This window comes from Artemia franciscana, chromosome 6 (assembly GCF_032884065.1).
Source record: "Artemia franciscana chromosome 6, ASM3288406v1, whole genome shotgun sequence".
Classification (NCBI taxonomy): Eukaryota; Metazoa; Arthropoda; class Branchiopoda; order Anostraca; family Artemiidae; genus Artemia; species Artemia franciscana.
Window position 1 is genome coordinate 19430423 of NC_088868.1, and position 19288 is coordinate 19449710.

The 19288-nt window shown below is 35.6% G+C and overlaps 1 protein-coding gene across 8 annotated transcripts in view; it reads right to left on the reverse strand.

Moving 5' to 3' along the window:
* The window catches only part of LOC136028152 (uncharacterized), a 202470-nt gene that overhangs the window by 137093 nt on the left and 46089 nt on the right, over window positions 1-19288 (reverse strand). For all 8 annotated transcript variants that reach the window (XM_065705822.1, XM_065705821.1, XM_065705820.1 and 5 more), the window contains exons 5-6: window positions 15732-15837; window positions 9290-9344 (exon numbers count right to left, since the gene is read on the reverse strand). In XM_065705822.1, the coding sequence (XP_065561894.1) occupies window positions 9290-9344; window positions 15732-15837 (161 nt within the window). The remainder of the gene's footprint in view (window positions 1-9289; window positions 9345-15731; window positions 15838-19288) is intronic.

Below are 19288 nucleotides of genomic sequence, written 5' to 3' on the forward strand. Positions count from 1 at the left end.
CCAATCTTTTTGCTACTTAAAAAGAAACCGAGAATTTTTATTTTCGTTTGAATGAGCCCTCTCCCGACCTTCTAGTACCGTTGCTACGATAGGATCACCCTTGGGGAAAACAAAAACAAATATTTACGAATCCTTGATCTTTCTTCTGGCAAAAAACAAAATATTCCACATTTTGTAGATTTGATCTAGAAATCTTTACAGTGCGGTTCTCTGACATGCTGAATATGATTGTGCGACTTTCATTAAAACTGCTTTACCTTCTGAGGGTGCAAACCCCTTCCAAAACTCTGATACACATTATCAGGCTCGTAGCTTTTGATACATAGCATTAAACTTAATAAATGTTATATATTTGAAATCAGCAAAAAAATCTCATTGTTCTAATGTATCTGTTGTTATCAAAATTTTGTTTTTCAGAGTTCTTTCGGCCAATGCTCATATTTAATATTTTCTTTTTTTTATTAGGAAATATACGGATTTTTGATTTTTTTTTTTTTTTAAGGGAGATTTTCCACAGAGAAAATTTCACACAAGGTAGAGAGGGAAGGGGATGTCCTGGTATGATCTGAAATATGGTTAGAAATTAAACACAGAACTAGTTTTTTCAACTGAAGATAAGATTCAACATTATAACATAAAGGGAACAGAAATTATTACGGATAAGAGAGGCTGCCCTTTCCTTAACTTTCTCGAGGGTTATTGTGAAAAAGTTTGACTTTTTTTCACAATTCTTTAAGAAAGACTGCTCAAACACAAAGGTCGTCGAATTTGATTGAGAAGTATTTAAGAGACAAACTGGAAATATAATAGATAAGTAAAAAAGAAGAATTCGGGTAGAATTTTATTTGAAGAGAATTTCGGTGACAAAAAGATGTGGTAATTCCTTTTTTCAGTAACTTATTCTTTATTCTAACCATTCATTTAATTTCTAGATGCTTTTTTATATTTTACTTTGTTAGCCTTGAAGTAACACTTGCTACTTTTTATTTTTGTTGCTGCTGCTTTTGGTAGCTTTTCATTTTTGTCCGTTTACTAATGAATCCTGATTTTAACTGAAAGCTACTGTGTAGTGATCCAATATTCTCTATTCTATTTCATGCATCAATAACAAATAAAATGGAAAAGTCAAACTTTCATTTTTACTATTTTTATGTAGTTTTCAATAATGTCCAAATGACATTCAGATCATAAGGGAGGATGGGAAGGAGTTAAGGGAATTTCATTTTTTATTGTAAAAATGTGTTAGGCTACCATATACAGCTCCAAATCAGTTTCACTGTTTAAGAACAGCCTTCTTTTGTCACAATTATCTTCCTTTAAACTCATTTCTGTCAAATGTATAGAAGAAATGTTTAGCTAAAGAAAACTTCCCATTAATATTTTTGCTTTAATTTTCAGCAGAGCACAAATCACATTAAAGCCTTTTGGAGGATATGAGGGGCAAAACTGCCCTTATTTGAAGCAATTTATAATTATATTAAGTTTGGCCTAGTGTTAATTGTCATTTATGTTTGTTTTTGGTTCAGTTACTTCATTCATTGTAATTTCTGCTCGTTTTAACTAACACGAGCAATTTTCTCTTTACCAGGAGTTTTAGATTCATCCTTCACTATTCATTGGAAATCCTTCTTTTTTTACACTTAATCAACTGAAAAAAATAGAAGCGTATTATGTTTCAATATTTAAATTATCTAACTTTGAAACAAGATATAGTTAACAATATTATTAAGTACCTTTAGGTATCTTAGATACCTTTAAGTACATGAGAAGTACGTTTAGGTAAAAAAGAAAGTTAAGGGAATGCTGCTCTTTTGATAGAAAATAGTTTTTGTGACAAGAATCCCATCAGTGAAATTGACAACATTTTTGACACAACGAATTTGTCAATATATCTCTTTTGAAAACATGACCTATTGCAATACCAAAACTTCGAGTCCAGAAACAAATATTGTCGTAACAAGGGAAGGCCATATGCTTATGGGGAGCCCATAAGCTGAATTTTAGGGGGAAGGGGCTTTCCTAGTCTAATCGGCACTGCCAATGTTGGAAATTGACTCTGACGCCGCGCCGGCATCGAACGCCGCCAACGAGAGGCACGGTCAATTGCCACCGAAGATTCACAACGCTCCCGGCACACTGCCACCAGCCGAGGCGACGGTGTGTCGCTGACTTTGAATCAATTTCAGTTAATTCTTAATTGCGTCAACCGTAATGTTGGAGCTTTTCTTGCGTGGTCAAGGATTTCGATTTTCCTGCTTATAAATCAAATATTGTTTTTAAAATTAAACAAACAAGCGCGCAAACAAATATTTTAAATGAATTCCTTGTGCTTCCAGGGTGAGTTTTTATTCAGCACCAGTTCTCGTAGCAGATACACTGAATAAACAAATGTCTTTCGAACAGGCACTAGATTAAATTCCAGGTAGGAACTCGAGATTCAAAGCCTTCTTTCTTTCAAGACACCTTGGTATACCAAAGAATCCATATTTCCAGTGGCGTTATTAAGTAGCTTTGAAACTGTTACCCGTTTCATTTCATTTCATTTCCATTTTACACAGTATTCAACTCAATTATTAGCTTTTAAGCTAGGCCATGTGCTGTTTAAAAAGAAACATTTCCCCTTAGCGGTTTCATCAGTATTTACTTTTTTTTCAATTAATCCATGCTTGTTTGTAAGATAAGAAAACGAGAAAAATAAAGGGTCCATTACACTTCACAATATTTTCCACATAAATATTTTTCCAAATATAAAGCCTTTGAAACTTTATCATCAAGTAAAAATATGAGCCTAGTTAATTGCAAAATTATAAAATGTTTTGTGCTTCCTATTTCGCCACATTTGCTCAGGTCAATTTTTTTCCCTGATAACTAAGATGTTTTACTTCATACTAAACAAAAGAAAACAAGTTTTTTAACTGAAAGTAAGATTTCAACCTTAAAACGAACAGAAATTAATCTGTACATGAAAGGGGCTGATCCCTCCCCAACGCCCCGCTCTTTACGCTAAAGTTCAACTCTTTCACTCAAATCTACTTTTTAAAACAGTAAAAAACTTTAGCGTAAAGAGCGAGGTACTGACAAGGGGGAGAATCCCCTCATATACATAATAAAATATACATAATTCGATTTTCTTGTTTTAAAACTTTCAAAATAGGGAACGAATACATCCTCCGCATCTGCAAATACAGAAACGGGATCATTGAAGAATAAAAAGGGAGATATACAGTGAATATAATTTCCAGAATGAAAAAGAAATCATTGAAAAAGAAAATGAGATTAGTGCCTTTTATAATGATATTCGCACTATAACGAGATATGTCAAATCGGTTGTAGTTTGGTCATGGAATTTGGTAGAGGGGGATCTACTCCAGGAACAATTTAATTGTTTTAATTTATATTTTCAGTATTTAATTAAAATTTTGATTCTCTTATTTGCATTGAAACGCCTAATAAGCGCTCATAACGTCCCATTCCTTACGTTTGGATTCACATACTAACCCACAAATGTAGAACTGCCTATATGTACAACACTATGCAGACTTCTCGCTATTTTTGCTTTTTTAAATATTTCTTTTAACCAGCTCAAAAAAACAAGAGCTAAGATCTCATATGGCACTTGTGACGAGGCCGGACGAGCCAAGAGCTCACATAGAATGAGCTCTAGCAAAATTCTAAGAATCAATAGGTTGATTTAAAAAGAAAATCGGAGGCTTAATGTCGGTCGGGATTTTAAATAAGAGCTCTGAGTCACGAGGTCCTTCTAAATATCAAAATTCATTAAGATCACCCAAGATGCGATCACCCACTCGTAAGTTATAAACACCATTTTTTTCTACTTTTTCCTCTCCCTTCAGTCCCCCAGATGGTCTAATCGGGGATTACGACTTTATCAAGTCAATTTGTGCAGCTCGCGGACACACCTACCAATTTCCATCGTCCTAGCACGTCCAGAGGCACCAAACGCACCAAAGCACTGAACCCCACCCCCTAACTCCCCAAGAAAAGTGGATCCAGTACGGTTACGTCAATCACGTACCCACGACATTTGCTTATCCTACCCACCAAGTTTCATCCCGATTTCTCTATTCTAAACGTTTTCCAAGGTTTCCAGTTTTCCCCTCCAACTCCTCCCAATGTCAACAGATCTGGTCGGGATTTGAAATAAGAGCTCTGAGATATGAGTTCCTTCTAAATATCAAAGTTCATTAAGATTCGGTCACCCATTCTTAAGTTAAAATTCCTCGATTTTATTACTTTTTCCAAATCAACACCCCCAGCTCCTCCAAAGTGAACAGATCCGTTCCAATTATGTCAATCACGTATCTATAACTTGTGCTTTTCTTCCCATCAGGTTTTATCCCGACCTCCCCACTCTACGCGTTTTCCAAGATTTATGTTCCCCCCTCCAACCCCCTATGTCCCCGGATCCGATGAGCTGAAAATGGAGTACCCCTATGTATCAAGTTTCATTAAGGTCCGATCACCCATTTATAAGATAAAGATACCTCAATTTTCACATTTTCCAAGAATTCCGGTTTCCCCTCCAACTCCCCCCAGTGTCACCGGATCTGGTCGGGATTTAAAGTAAGAGCTCTAAAGCACAAGATCCTTGTAAATATCAAATTTCATTAAAATCTGATAACCCGTTCGTAAGTTACTAATACCTCATTTTTTCTAATTTTTTCGAATTATCCCCCCCAACTCCACCAAATAGTGTGGTGGATCCAGTCCGGTTATGTAAGTCACTAATCTAGGACTTCTGCTTATTTTTCTCACCCAGTTTCATCCTGATACCTCCACTCCAAGCGTTTTCCAGGATTTTTGGTTCCCCCCTCCCAACTCCCCCATATGTCACAGGATCCAGAGCAGTTCCGTTTCCATGACGAAAGTAAAACAGTTCAAAATAGGGATGAAACCTTTTAATTGACAGTGAACAGATATAAAATTATTTAACTGGATATTTCGAACACATATACAGTGTTCATCATCAAAGTAAAACTATTTTTACTATCAGAGTTTTACTGCTGATGATTAACACTGTATATGTGTTCGAAATATCCAGTTAAATAATTTTATATCTGTTCACTGTCAATTAAAAGGTTTCATCCCTATTTTGAACTGTTTTACTTTCCTCATTACTTCTAATTTTTCAGAATTAACCCCCCCCCAACTCCCCCAAACAGAGCAGATCCGTTACGGTTGTTTCAGTCACGTATCTAGGACTTCTGCTTATTTTTCCCACCAAGTTTCATCCCGATCCCTCCACTCTAAGCGTTTTCCGAGATTTTAGGTGGTACCAACGTATTCTCTTCGTCTATTATTATCCTTTTTATCATGCAGCGCTAGGAGACTAAGCTTTGATTATGAAGAGAATGATAAACACAAAACCATATTCAGTGTAACCCCCCTCTGGAAATGTGCACCCCCATACCTTGATTTAAAAAAAAACTCACTGTAAGAACCAATTTTCTCTTCCAATTGGCATCCCTGGTAATTTTTAACTAATTTCTGCCGCAATGATGCCAAAAATTGTTAGGATTTTCTGGACATTCTTTGTCAAGCAATGCCCAATGGATAAGTTAATAATTTTAACTTTATCTTTTTCGAATAATATCAAATTTGAAATACGGTTGCTAGTTAAATGTGAGAAATATGTCATATTATAATGTTTCACAATCCGTGGTAATACTTTGACTTATCCTGTAGCTTTGCCTAGGCAGCGCTATTGCGCTGCTACTGACTATTGTCTCAGCTTCATTTGGCCCGCTTATATCAATGCTATTTATCAATATACTTCGGCAAACCCACAAACAGATCAATTTGATAAAAAATCATAAATAATATTTCAATTAAATCACGTATAAGAATTGAATTTTACAGAGTCAAAATCCATTCAAAATTACGAGCAAATAAACTGCACAATACCCGAGGCTATTAGACTGGAGCTTGGTTCAATTATGAAATTGAACATCCTCTGCTGGGCGTGGGAGTTGGGGAAGTGGAGGGGGAATATGTACTGCAGCATTAGTGGTAAATCAGGCTGAAAAAAAACCAAGCGTATGCGACATTTACCTTCGCCCGTCCAAAAGCTTGTTTACTCTATACTACTGTCGCCTGCAGCAGCTCATTGCTGACAATTTTAGTATAAGTCAAGCACCAGCACTTGTATTTATGACTGTTTAATGTGTGTTTATTGTTTATAATCCATTGCGTAATATTTTTAAATTCACCAAGTAGCGTGTTTATTAAATAGTTAGTTTTCTTCACTACTGCTTGAATAACACCTACTTCAGTAACACCCCCTCTTGCTCCCCCCCCCCAAAAAAAAATACTGTAGCTACGCTCCTGAATATTTCTTGAGTCTTTGCCATAGGCAGGTGCTTATAAATACTAAGGTTTTGACTCCGTGACATAGCAGCGTTACTTGAAACAATAGGCTCTGAAAATTCTCAAGTTTCTAACTGCAAAAAATCTGAATTTAACATCGAGGATGATTGATGTATTTCCTTATTTGTCATAAAACCACTGGCGAGATAATAAGTAGGAGAAGACTAGGCGGTGTCTATTTACGGGACGGGGACCTATTTCAGACATCAACAGAAATGAATGGGAAGGAAACCCCAAACCCAGGTCTCCCTAATCACCATCTCAATAGTAGTATCGATTATACCACCCGAAAAATTAATTTTTCTCTGATAAATTAAATTTTCTTAATAATTATTTCATTGGTTTGAATTTTTGACGAATATACAGTGGTAACTATTTTAAATGCACAGACAGTTAATATTAGAGACCTAATCGTATTTGCAAATTTTTAGCTTGATTATAATCTTGGAAAATAGACTACTGCCCAATCTTGAACAAAGTATCTTAAAATTGAAGTATCTCAAACATGGACAGATTCAATCACTGACATGTGTTGCGAAAAAGAGTAGTCTTGTTTAAATAGGCTTGGCTATAAAATTGTATTTATCTAATCCCACCTATCTGCATCAGGTCTAAGATTAAGAACCTGCTGTTCTTGTCTAGGGAAGATACCATTAAGTCAAAATATTTCTCCAAGATAAGACTTCCTAAGTAGTGGGGGTTAGTACCCCGTATCCTCTTTCATGTAGTAGATATGATCTGGCTATTCAAGTCACTTCACACATTACCTCAAAGCCTCACATCTCTTCCAAGCCTGCTTCTTTTTGTCTTATTTTTATTGCTTCATTTTTCCTTTTCCACCTCTTCTTTGCCTTCCTTGTGGCAAAGGCAGCTTCAACCTTTGCTTTCGATTTAATGTATCAGTAAGCACTTTTGTTTTGCCCTCCTTTCTTTTTTGAAGTATTTTTTTTATGATGCTGGGATGTGGTTGTGCTTGTTCAGGCTCGACTATTCCTATTTCACGATGGCTGCAAAATCACAGGCTGTAAAAACCAGCTTCATGGGCTAAAAAAATATTGGTTGGCCAGTATTTAAGAGCACAGATCTTCATTATCAAAATAATCTATTTTGAAAGGATGTTTGATGGTATGAAAGCTAAGGGTAAAGATTTTCCTACCAACCCAGCTGTGATGTAAATGGTGACAGTTCTTCTCGGTGGTGACGGTTGCTCGATGAAAAAAAAATTCCTACTAATTTTGATAATTAATCATGTTATAAATACATAGCTGTTAGATATTTCAACTATTATGCAAGCGTTCTGAAATGCCACAGCCTTTTCGTTTCTACCAAACTTCAACTTCTCTTGATGAATAACGAAGAAGACCAGCGTCCAGGCAGCGATTCTCGGAGTTTCTAACTCGTGAATAGGTTTAATTAAATAGGTTTAATGTTTAAATTAAAGCTGGGATTTAAGAAAGACTGATCAAAACAAAAATGTTTGCGGTCAGCAATGATCGCGCCAGCGGCGCACCGCTGCAGCTATTTTTTGCCGCCGCCGCCAGGCAGCGTCATTCAGCTAGGGGGCAGCCCCCTGCCCTCCCATACGGGAGCCCACGAGGGAAGGTGGGGGCGGGAGAGATTTCAGAAAAATCTTATCACCTCCCATGATATTTGAAAAAAAAGTAAAAATACGAAAGAGCTACAACTTTTAAACAGTTGAATACATTCACATATCCAAATGTTTCGAAAATATATTTCACAAAGTGTGCCAGTAAACAGTATATTAACTATGCCATAGGCAGTAATACCGAAGAATTAATAATATGAATATAACTTTTAGCGAAAAAAGAAGATAGAATAATTATTTTTCGCTTGTTATGAGCATATTTGGTCCATTCAGGTGTTGCTCCGAGTTATTACCTGTCTGCTACTGAACTATAATTACTTATGCTATAATTTCATTTCCATTTTACACAGCATTCAATTCAATTATTAGCTTTTAAGCTAGGCAATGTGCTGTTTAAAGAGAAAAATTTTCCCTTAGCGGTTTCATGGGTATTTTATAAATCTACCAACAGAAAAACTGGCTTTTCTAACATCCTTTAACTTTGCAGAGACTAATAATATAAATCGTATAAATAAGCCAAATAGCCAGAAGTACAATAAATAGCTATAATAGAGCCAATCTGAAAACACTAACAATAGGAGAACAGATTAATAGAAAGATAAAAAAATGCACTTCTTTTTGTAACAGCAAAATGAAGAAGTTGGGCTTTTCCTATGTTATGAGAAATCAACATAGTGTGACTCCCATTAAGTGACTTAAGGGAAGCATTATGTGTGTCTTTTTTCTTAAGTTTTTTTGGAATTAAACATTTCTGAGCATCTAGCGCTACCTACGATTTGCTTTGATGAAACAATGGCTAGATACGAAGTGCCAATATGACGTACAATTTCTGTGGTTTGACATTAGGAGTGTAGCTAAGATTATGAGTTTGGAAGAGGAGTACAAAGAATGGGCCAACAATTGTCGACGCGTAAGCTAAATTAAGGTAAAAACATAAGCTAAGTTCCAAGGTCCCTCAAAATCTTCCCCTCTTTCTCTCTCTGTATATGTATGTATATATATATATATATATATATATATATATATATATATATATATATATATATATATATATATATATATATATATATATATATATATATATATATATATATATATATATATATATATATATATATATATATATATATATATATATATATATATATATATATATATATATATATATATATATATATATATATATATATATATATATATATATATATATATATATATATATATATATATATATATATATATATATATATATATGTACTTCGACCTTATAGTTATAAACTAGTATTACAAGCTTACCTCATCTCCTGAGGGAGTTGTCAAATGATCACTAATCCGATTCACAGCATCCAGCCTAAAAAAAAAAGAATTAAAACAGAAATGCTATCTTGACTTTGAAAAATTTACAACTTAAAGCAAAAAAAAAGGTTTAGTTTATTTTTGTTACCTGCTTTATTACAAGTGCTACTGTAATACGTAATAACCATACCAAAAGGTCAGCACAGCTGCAGTCAGAAAAAGAAGCAGCGAGAGGCCAGCACAATTGCTGAAACCTCTCCCAGACGTGATCTGTCTTGAGATTCAATCGTTAATCAGTCATAAAGTTCCTTTAAATTCTTTCTTACGACCCCCTCCTAACCCATTCAAGTACACAGGTTTCCGTTCAGCGGAAGTATGATTGCCAAAAGCCATGATTTTGGGGAGTCAATCATAGTGCATTCACCAAACGGTGCCTAAAAGTCGTAATATCTGCTTAATTTAACTCAAGACAGAGAGGTTGAACTAAATTTTTCACAGAAGCATTTTTTTGTATATAGAATTGCTCGAATAGATACGTAAAGCTATTTTACACAATTTCTATAGATAATATCTACTGCATTGTCCTAAAATTTCCAAAGCATCAAGGTATCTGAGACCATACCTAACAAATTTCAAAATTATTACTGACCTGAATTAGATTTCAAGTTGTGAACATCTAAACTAATTGGAGTGCATTTCATTTTCATGTTCTTGATCTATGATGGATTAAACTGATTAAATTGTTGTGAAGGCTATTTGGCTTATCCACATACTTCGAACAAATTTAATTCCCGGTTTTGATAATAATAAGTGATTAATATGTCACTTTTCAGAAATAGTGACTTTACATGAATATAACAAGGATCTACAACGATCTGTGTAGACAGAATTATGATGTTTGATAATAGATGATTTTGAAAAGATGTCAAGTTTCAGGGGACACAGAGAATCTGAACGATTGTTAACTTATCAATTCAGTCGTGTTAAATTTTCTTCAAAGTAACTGGCTGAATTCGATTTCAAAAGAAGATATCATTGAATATAGTGTAGACTTTCTTGTCTCACTAAAATTGCTGAAACTAAGGCTGATCTATGATTAAAACTGGCATCTGATGAAAACCCTCGTTGCTGTAGTGGTGAAAAACCTGTCTCTCGTAATATCACGGACATACTTGACCTGTGGAAGAAGTGTGATGAAGCAAGCCCTGCAATGCCTACTTATGTAATTAAACTTCTGATTTGAGTACCAGCGTTGCCAGCTGTGTAAATTTCACAACTGACCTCTAAAGTTTCTAAAGATCATCAACCTGTGCAAACCATGTCGGCAAAATTGGGTAATTATAACTTCAGTTACACACAGCTACCAGAGTCTGCAGACTCGAAGAGTCTCATCTATCAGATCCCATTAAAGGAAAGACGCATATGTGCCCCTAATTCTCATCTCCACGTCAAGCAAAGAAATTTCTATGAGATATTCGATCAAAATGTGCTCCTCGGGATGCATTTGATATCAATACGAAAGAAAATCCATGCAATGCCACACCAAATGGCAATGAGGTGTCCTTAGGATGTCATTTTCTGTTTTCAAACAGCTTGCACATCAACTATCCCTTAAAGACTATATGAATTTCAATCATATCGCACAATATAAACGAAACTAAAAATAATGTAGCTTATATTATTAATAGCTACAAGAACTTCGATTTCGTTTGCATGCAAAAACGTTGTTAATTGCATCGTGCTGAAATTTCCTAAATTGAAGCTCAGCTCATACCGTTTTCACTTCTGATGCAGTTCCCATGTGCTACCACTCCTCTGGATGTCTATCTTTAATTAAAAAAAGAAGTATTTATTTTACAAACCTGTCCTTTTTCTATTCGGGTAAGCATATTTTTACAACGAGAATAAAAAGTGGTGTGTTTGCTAATATCTATCTCCTGTATATAGATAATACAATGATTTCAATGAATAGATTTGCTAATGCTTGTAAGTTTTTGAATTCTATGATGGTTGATCAAGTGAAATCGGCTGATTTTTTCACCATCCTGGTAGACGAGACAACCGACATATCAAGGCCGGAACAGATGGCTCTATGGCTTCACTTTTTGGACACCAAAACTTTTCAGCTCAAGGAAGAGTTTGTCGAGTTCGCTGTTGCTGGAGGCTTCTGAGGTGCAAGCCTCGGTCAATTTATCCTAAGTCAAATGGAGGAGCTTGGTCTCGATATGAGACTATGCAGGGGACAAGGGTATGATGGGGCTGCAAACATGAGTGGGCATTTCTCAAGAGCCCAGGCTTTCATCTCAAACAAATATCCACTTGCCAAGTATGTTCGCAATGTCACCCACCCCTTGAACTTGATATTGACGGATTAGACAGCAAGATCTCTGATATAAAGCACTGTATGAGGGTTATCCGTGAAACAGTTCATTTCTTTCACTTCAGTGCCAAGCGAAGCGCTGTCATAAAAACTTACACTGAAGTAAATCTGAAAGGAGTGTGCGAAACTCGATGTGTCGAAAGACACGATGCGATACAGATATCAAAGCAGTTAGTTGTCCCGACCTTTAAGGCCCTAAAAGACAGAGACAAATGGGGACTCCGTGGTGTCGTCAAAAGCCAGAAGTATGCTCAATAATATCCTGAGTTTGGACTATATAGTAACCCTTATTGTGATGGATGTTTCCCTGGAGTACACACTGAATTTGTCTTAAATTGCTGCAGTTAGAAAACATCGATATAGTTATGTGCATTCAATGTGTCGAAAGTGTGACAGAAATGTTTGTAGATACACGAAATAAGGCGGAAGAGAAGTTCGGTCAGCTGTTTCGGAGGTCAAGTGCATGTGCCAAGCACTGAAAATCACCATTGCCATGCCACGGAAGAGGAATCTCGTCAACATTCCACATGATATCCCGGCAGAAAGCAAAATAGAATTTTACTATCGAGTTTCCCTTTTCATCTCATTCGTGGAAAACTAATACAATCACTCGAATCTCGAATCATGAAGCACAAAGTTATTCTGAAAGGCCTCAGAGCAATCCTGCATTCTTTTGTAGTACAAGAGCCTATTGGCGATGTTAAAGAACTGATCAATTTATATACCTCAGATATAACAAGCTCAGAGTCTGCTATGAAGGAAGAGCTTCGACTTTGGCGGGCTAAGTGGATGAAAGTAGCTCCCTGTCTTTTTCCAAAGACGGCAAAGCAGAGCCTGACTGAGTGTGAGCGAGTTATATTTCCCAAATTCAATATGTTATTCCGCATTTTCTGTGTCACCCCTACTTTTACAGCATGTGTCGAGAGGTCATCTTCTTCAATGAAAAGGCTAAGAACCTATCTCAGCAGCCGAATAGATGAAGGCTGACTAAATGGCTTGGCACTTTTGAATGGTCCATCGAGATGTTTCTGAATCAATGGACGAAATTCTGGAAAAGTTAGCTCTTAGCTCTGCTTGTAGGTTGCAATTTGCAATATGGGGTGACTCTGTATTTCTTGTATATGTGTTTTTGGTTTTTGAAGACGTAACGTAATATAATGTGGCTTAATCTTTTGTATTGAGCGATTTGTCCACCCTGAAACAAATTCCTGTTTACGAGCCTGTACCCATTTAATATCTCTTTACCAGATATCTGCTATTTTTTTATTGCTGAAAAGTAGAAACACATGAGACAAATCTGTCTTTAACAGGACACATTTGGGTCTGCATTTAAGTGATCACTGAGTGATCACATCTATAAGCCTTGCTATTTCTGCAACGTAAAAATGAATGCTGAAATCTATTCGGCAATTATAATAAATACCATTACAGATCGAGCAAACTTATTTCTTTTAGAATTAAATAAAAAAAAACAAGTTTTTTTAACTGAAAGTAAGCAGCGACATTAAAACTTAAAACGAACAGAAATTACTTCGTATGTGAAAGAGGCAGCTTCCTCATCAACGCCCCGCTCTTTACGCTAAAGTTTGACTCTTTCTCTCTATTCTTCTTTTTAAAACAGTAAAAAACTTTAGCGTAAAGAGCGGGGCGTTGATGAGGAAGCAGCCTCTTTCATATACGAAGTAATTTCTGTTCGTTTTAAGTTTTAATGTCACTCCTTACTTTCAGTTAAAAAAACTTGTTTTTTTTTATTTAATTTCTGAACATTTTTGAATCAATGCATGTTTAGATTTTGGCTCTCCGCAGAGGAATAATTAAAACGAAATTTGCATTTTTTTTGGGGGGGCTAAATGGCTTTCTCATAATTTTGATCGAATGATTTTGAGAAAAAAAGAGCGGAGGAGGAAGCCTAGCTGCCCTCCGATTTTTTGGTTAATTAAAAAGGCAACTAGAAATTTTAATTTTTTACGAATATTTTTATTAGTAAAAGATTTACGTAATTTATAAATTAGCTTACGTAAAGAACTTTTGTATTCTCATATTTTATTACATATATGAGGGGGTTCGCCCCCTTGTCAGATCCTCACTCTTTACACTAAAGCTTAAATTTTGTCCCAATTCATTAAGAATGACCCCAGAATCCCAAAAGCCGTAGAATAAATAGTTGAAATTACTAAAAATACTTTAGCGTAAAGAGCGAAGTATTAGGAGAAGGTGAGCCCCTCAAATAGGTAATAATTTCTGTTTGTTTTAAGTTTTAATGCTGTTCCTTACTTCCAGCTGAAAGAACTTTTTCATATTTATTTTTTCTTTTTTTTTTTTTAAATATGCTAGTAAATCCTGCGCTCCCTTCATGGAGATTTTCTTCCCCCACGACAAATTATCGATGTAAAGTTCCCCCAGCACATCCCCCTCTTCTCAACCCCTCCCCCCAACCAAAAAAATCCTCCTGAAAACGCCTGTACACTTCTCAATAACCATTACTATATGTAAGCACTGGTCAAAGTTTGTAACTTGTTGCCCCTCCCACGGGGACTGTGGGGGAGTAAGTCGTCCCCAAAGACATAGTTATAAGGTTTTTCGACCACGCTGAATAAAATGGCCATCTCAGAATTTTGATCCATTGACTTTGGTAAAATAATTAGCGTGGGAGGGGGCCTAGGTGCCCTCCAATTTTTTTGGTCACTTAAAAAGGGCACTAGAACTTTTCATTTTCGTTAGAATGAGCCCTCTTGCAACATTCTAGGACAACTGGGTCGATACGATGACCCCTGGAAAAAAAAAACAAATAAACACGCATCCGTGATCTGCCTTCTGGCAAAAAATACAAAATTCCACATTTTTGTAAATAGGAGCTTGAAACTTCTACAGTAGGGTTCTCTGATACGCTGAATCTGATGGTGTGATTTTCGTTAAGGATGGTGTGAATTCTATGCTTCTAGGGGGCACAGTTCGTTACCACGAACTGTTTGATAATGGTTTTCGACCAGGAGCCGACCCAACACTGAGCTTCGAGAAATTTTTCCGGGGGGAGTTTTCGTGAGTTTCAGTACAATTATCAAATTTGGTAAATATATAAAGTTATACTTAATATATTTCAAAGCGCAACAGACGCAGGAAAAGGGTTTCTACTGTCGAACAGTATCCATCTGACATAAAATATTATTAAAATTCTAGTTTAGTGACGTCTTGCTATCTCGGAAAGGAGTTAGTTTAGGAAAATGAAATTTTCGGGGATGGGTTTAGAGGCTAAAGTATATCCCAGGAAGGTATTTTAAAGTACCCACCTCCACTCCTTCTCCCTGTAATGGGCCCTGAAATTCACCTACATGACAGATCTATTACCTATTGAAATTTTTACAAAACAACATTTTACGTTAATTTTCAGTTACCAGTTGCTTTTTCTCGGCCTTTAGTTCTGAAAATGCAATTCCTGTTATTTGAGTAGAATTCTGAGCCATATCAATGTTTTTTTTTCAAAATTTAGGAGATGTATTAGAATATCTTTAAAACCTTATAAATTGGGATTAAGCAAAGTTGTGAAGCTGGAAACAATTTTGTTGTACTTCATTCAAGCACAAGATCTATTTTGCAAGGTTTCGCTTTTATAACACACATATTTTTAAAGGTCATCATAAGTCAGGACCCTCTAGAGGGAGAGGGAGTGGGGGTAAGTACTTAAAAATACCTTCCCGGGACATATTTTAGCCTGTAGACGCATCCCTAAAGTTTAACTTTCTTAACCTAACCCCTTTCTGAGATAGCAAGAAGTCACTAAACTAGAATTTTACCTAAAATATTATCAAAGTTTTAGTTTTCCAAATTGTTCTTTTGTGAACTTTGTCACATGTTTGTGACATTTAGTGTGGTTCCAATGTAAATTGGTGTGAATCTTTGAAATGTTTTAAGTACCACTCTATATATGTGACATATTTGATAACTGTACTGAAATTCAGGACAACCATTATTATGAAAGAACTAAGTTTATTCTATTGGGAATGGTAATCTTTTGAAATTTTTTAATATATTATACTTATACTTACTACGACGATTTTTTCTTACCTTTTAAGATACTGTGCCAGCTTTTCAGCTTCAGCTATATGAACGTTGCTCTGGTTTTCTGTACTTGAATCATTTCTTCTTAATCTGACTTCGGCGAATTTGTTTCCTGTAATACAAGGATTTTTATACCAGTCAAAAAAAAATATAAGAAAATATTCACATTTACGAATGAAATTTATTTTGTATAGTTGACAGTGTCTGTGAGATGCAGCCAGCCAATAGCAAATCAAAAACTATAACATGAGGCTATGAATTGGTACGTGTCAAGGTTTGCACTGGGACACGCGCATGTTCCACGTAGGTGTACTTAGATTAGTTTTTATGTCATTTTTTTTATCTTTTTTAATGTAAAGGAATAAAATTGTATCCTGAGCTGATCAGAGTCCTGAATGGGAAAGTGTACGCGCACTCACATATCCCGTATTTAAATGTATTTAGAATACTGCCACGAATAAAAGTATTCTAATATAAATTTTGTTAAATTAAAAAATGTAATTGCATTTTATAATCTATATTTTCAATTCGGCCATTTAAGGGACAAAATGCTTCATTCAATGTAGCACATGCCATCGTGCTAGAAATTATGAAATAGTACTAAAATAACTCTTTCATGCTACAGTTGGCAACCCTGATGGATGCTATATCGCGGGTTCACAACTACGGCTCTAAGTATAGTCAGCCAAAGGGTGCACGTCCTGCCCATTACCCACCAAAATATTGCCATGTCCCACCGGTGGGGCCTGCGCTCCACATTGGGAATCACAGGTCTAGAGGCAAGCAGCTATATCTCACTATAGAAATTACAAACAGGCAGTAGGTTCCATTACCAGGTATTTGCCTCCATTCAACTGGATGTTTCAGGGACTTCCTGCTGACCAGCTCTAAGCCAGCTTAAGCGATTTTGTGTAGAGTTGAGAAGATGTATTAATTCCCGTCCTTCACCAGTTTTGAGACCATTGCTTTTCCTGAGGCCAAAATATTTTCGATGATTTAAAGGATATAAGAAAAGCACTTACTTACCTGTTCGGATTGAACAATACATCACAATCACAGAATAGTTTGAAAATAGTTCCTCCGATTTTTGGCAAAAATGCAAGTCAAGATTGGGCTTACAAAATACACAAGACAAAGTCCAAACTAGTAAAAACTGGTACCTACGAAGCTCTTACAAAACGTCGCCGTGACCTCATAAATCTAGCAAGGGACAAATTTGGCGTGAAAAATGTGTGGTCAGATCGGGGCCAGATTCTCGTTAAGTTGCCAAGAGACCCTTACGCACGAAAAATCAGAACTATTTCAGACTGTGCATAATCTTTCAAGTTATCTTTCTTTGGTTGTTTTTTTTTTTTTGCGTATTTTTCCATGTGCTGTGTTATCTTTTTTCTAGTAAAAATAATTACCTTTTTTCAAACGTTTTTCTTTTTCGGTTGGTTTAATTTTATTTGTCTATACTTATTTTATATTCTTGTCAATTTTTATGCACTGATGCTATTTATTTTTTTTTTGTTCGTGTCTTCTTTCTTATAATTTTGCTTGAAAATTTGTGGATATCACCTATCCCTAATACTGAATCCACGACAATCTCCAAGCTATCATGGCGTATCAAACAGTTCGTGGTAACGAACTGTAGTAAGGAGCGACCCGGCTCAATAGCAACCAAAACTCTAAAAAATGGAGTTTTGATATCAATAGCTACATCAAAAGAATCGCATTTTAATGCTGATTTTAAATATATAAGTTTAATCAAGTTTAGTCTTACCCATCAAAAGTTACGAGCCTGAGAAAATTTGCCTTATTTTAAAAAATAGGGGAAAACAACCCCTAAAAGTCATAGAATCTTAACGAAAATCACATCATCAAATTCAGCGTATAAGAGAACCCAATTGTAGAAGTTTCAAGCTCCTATCTACAGAAATGTGGAATTTCGTATTTTTGGCCAGAAGACAAATCACGGGTGCGTGTTTATTTGTTTGTTTGTTTTTTGTTTTTCTTTTTTTTTTCCAGGGGTCATCGTATCGACCAAGTGGTCCTAGAATGTCGCAAGAGGGCTCATTCTAACGGAAATGAAAAGTTCTAGTGCCCTTTTTAAGTGATCAAAAAATTGGAGGGCACCTAGGCCCCCTCCCCCTCATTTTTTTATCCAAAGTCAACGGATCAAAATTTTGAAATAGCCATTTTGTTCCGCATAGTCAAAAACCTTAATAATTATATCTTTGGGAATAACTCACTCCCCCACAGTCCCTGGGGGGAGGGGCTGCAAGTTACAAACTTCGGCCAGTGGTTACATCGGCCTCGCTCTTTACGCTAAAGTTTGACTCTTTGCCACAATTCTGCTTTTTAAAACAATTAAAAGCTTTAGCGTAAAGAGCGAGGGATTGCGGAGGGGACAACCTATTTCATATACGGAGTAATTGCTGTTCGTTTTAAGTTTTAATGTCACTCCTTACTTTCAGTTAAAAAAACTAGTTTTTTTTTATGTAATTCAGACAGAGGTGAGAACTTGATTAAACTGGCTTGTAATAATATATTAGATGTATTAAATCATTCTGGTGGTTTTTTGTCCTGGTTCGTCTTGAGCTTTTGGAAAAAGAACCGTTAGATTTAGAAGAGACGTTGAATGAGGGAAGTGGAATTATGCCGCAAGACGAAGATTTATGGGTTATTGATAAAAATGAGACCAAACATAGAAGTGGATTGTTTGAAGACCAAGTCGGGGTCGGTGAGCTCTTAGTTACACAGCTGAACATTCACGTCTTTGTTCGTCAATTGATGAATTTAAATTCCTTCTTTGTGAGTCACATTCATCTCCTAATGTAATCGGATAGTGTAAAACATTTTTAATTGATAATAATGATTCATTAGTTGATAGTCCAGGTTATACGATTGAACGGTTAAATAGGTCGAAAATGTCTTAATGAGGTTTTTATACTACTAACGGTTGTACATATTTGGTTCGTAAATATCTTTCTGTTAATTTTGAAGGAGTATTTGAGTCGCTTTGTATTGAATTGTTAATTTTTCAGAAAACCATTCTATTTGCAGAGGTTTATCTAGATCCTTAAGTTCTTTCCTTGATATTATTACAGGTGTATAGGAAAAAGTTAATAGTCTGAGTTTTGATATTATATTTATGGATGATTTTAATATTAATCTAATGGATAAAAACCCATCAGTGGCGATTGATTTTTTTTATCTGCTATGACTTCTTTTGGTTTATTGCTTTCTATTTTGATCCCAACCCATATCACTGACTCGCCAGCCACTTTAATTGATAACATATTTTCCTCTCTTTCTTCTCAAAATAGTGTTGTAATTATTTCGGATATATCAGACCATTTTCCTGCATGCTCTAAGTTTGATATGTTGAATACCCGTCCTTCTAAATCATTTTTTTAAAGTCAGCATTTTCTCACAAAGGAAGAGCAGCTCTCAAACTTTAGATTGAAACTATAGGAAGTATCATTGGAATCTTTGGATGATTTTAATATGCCTATAAATGATGTGTTTGAAAAAATTTATGGGGGTGATCAAGGACACTTTTGTTGAAGTTTCAACGT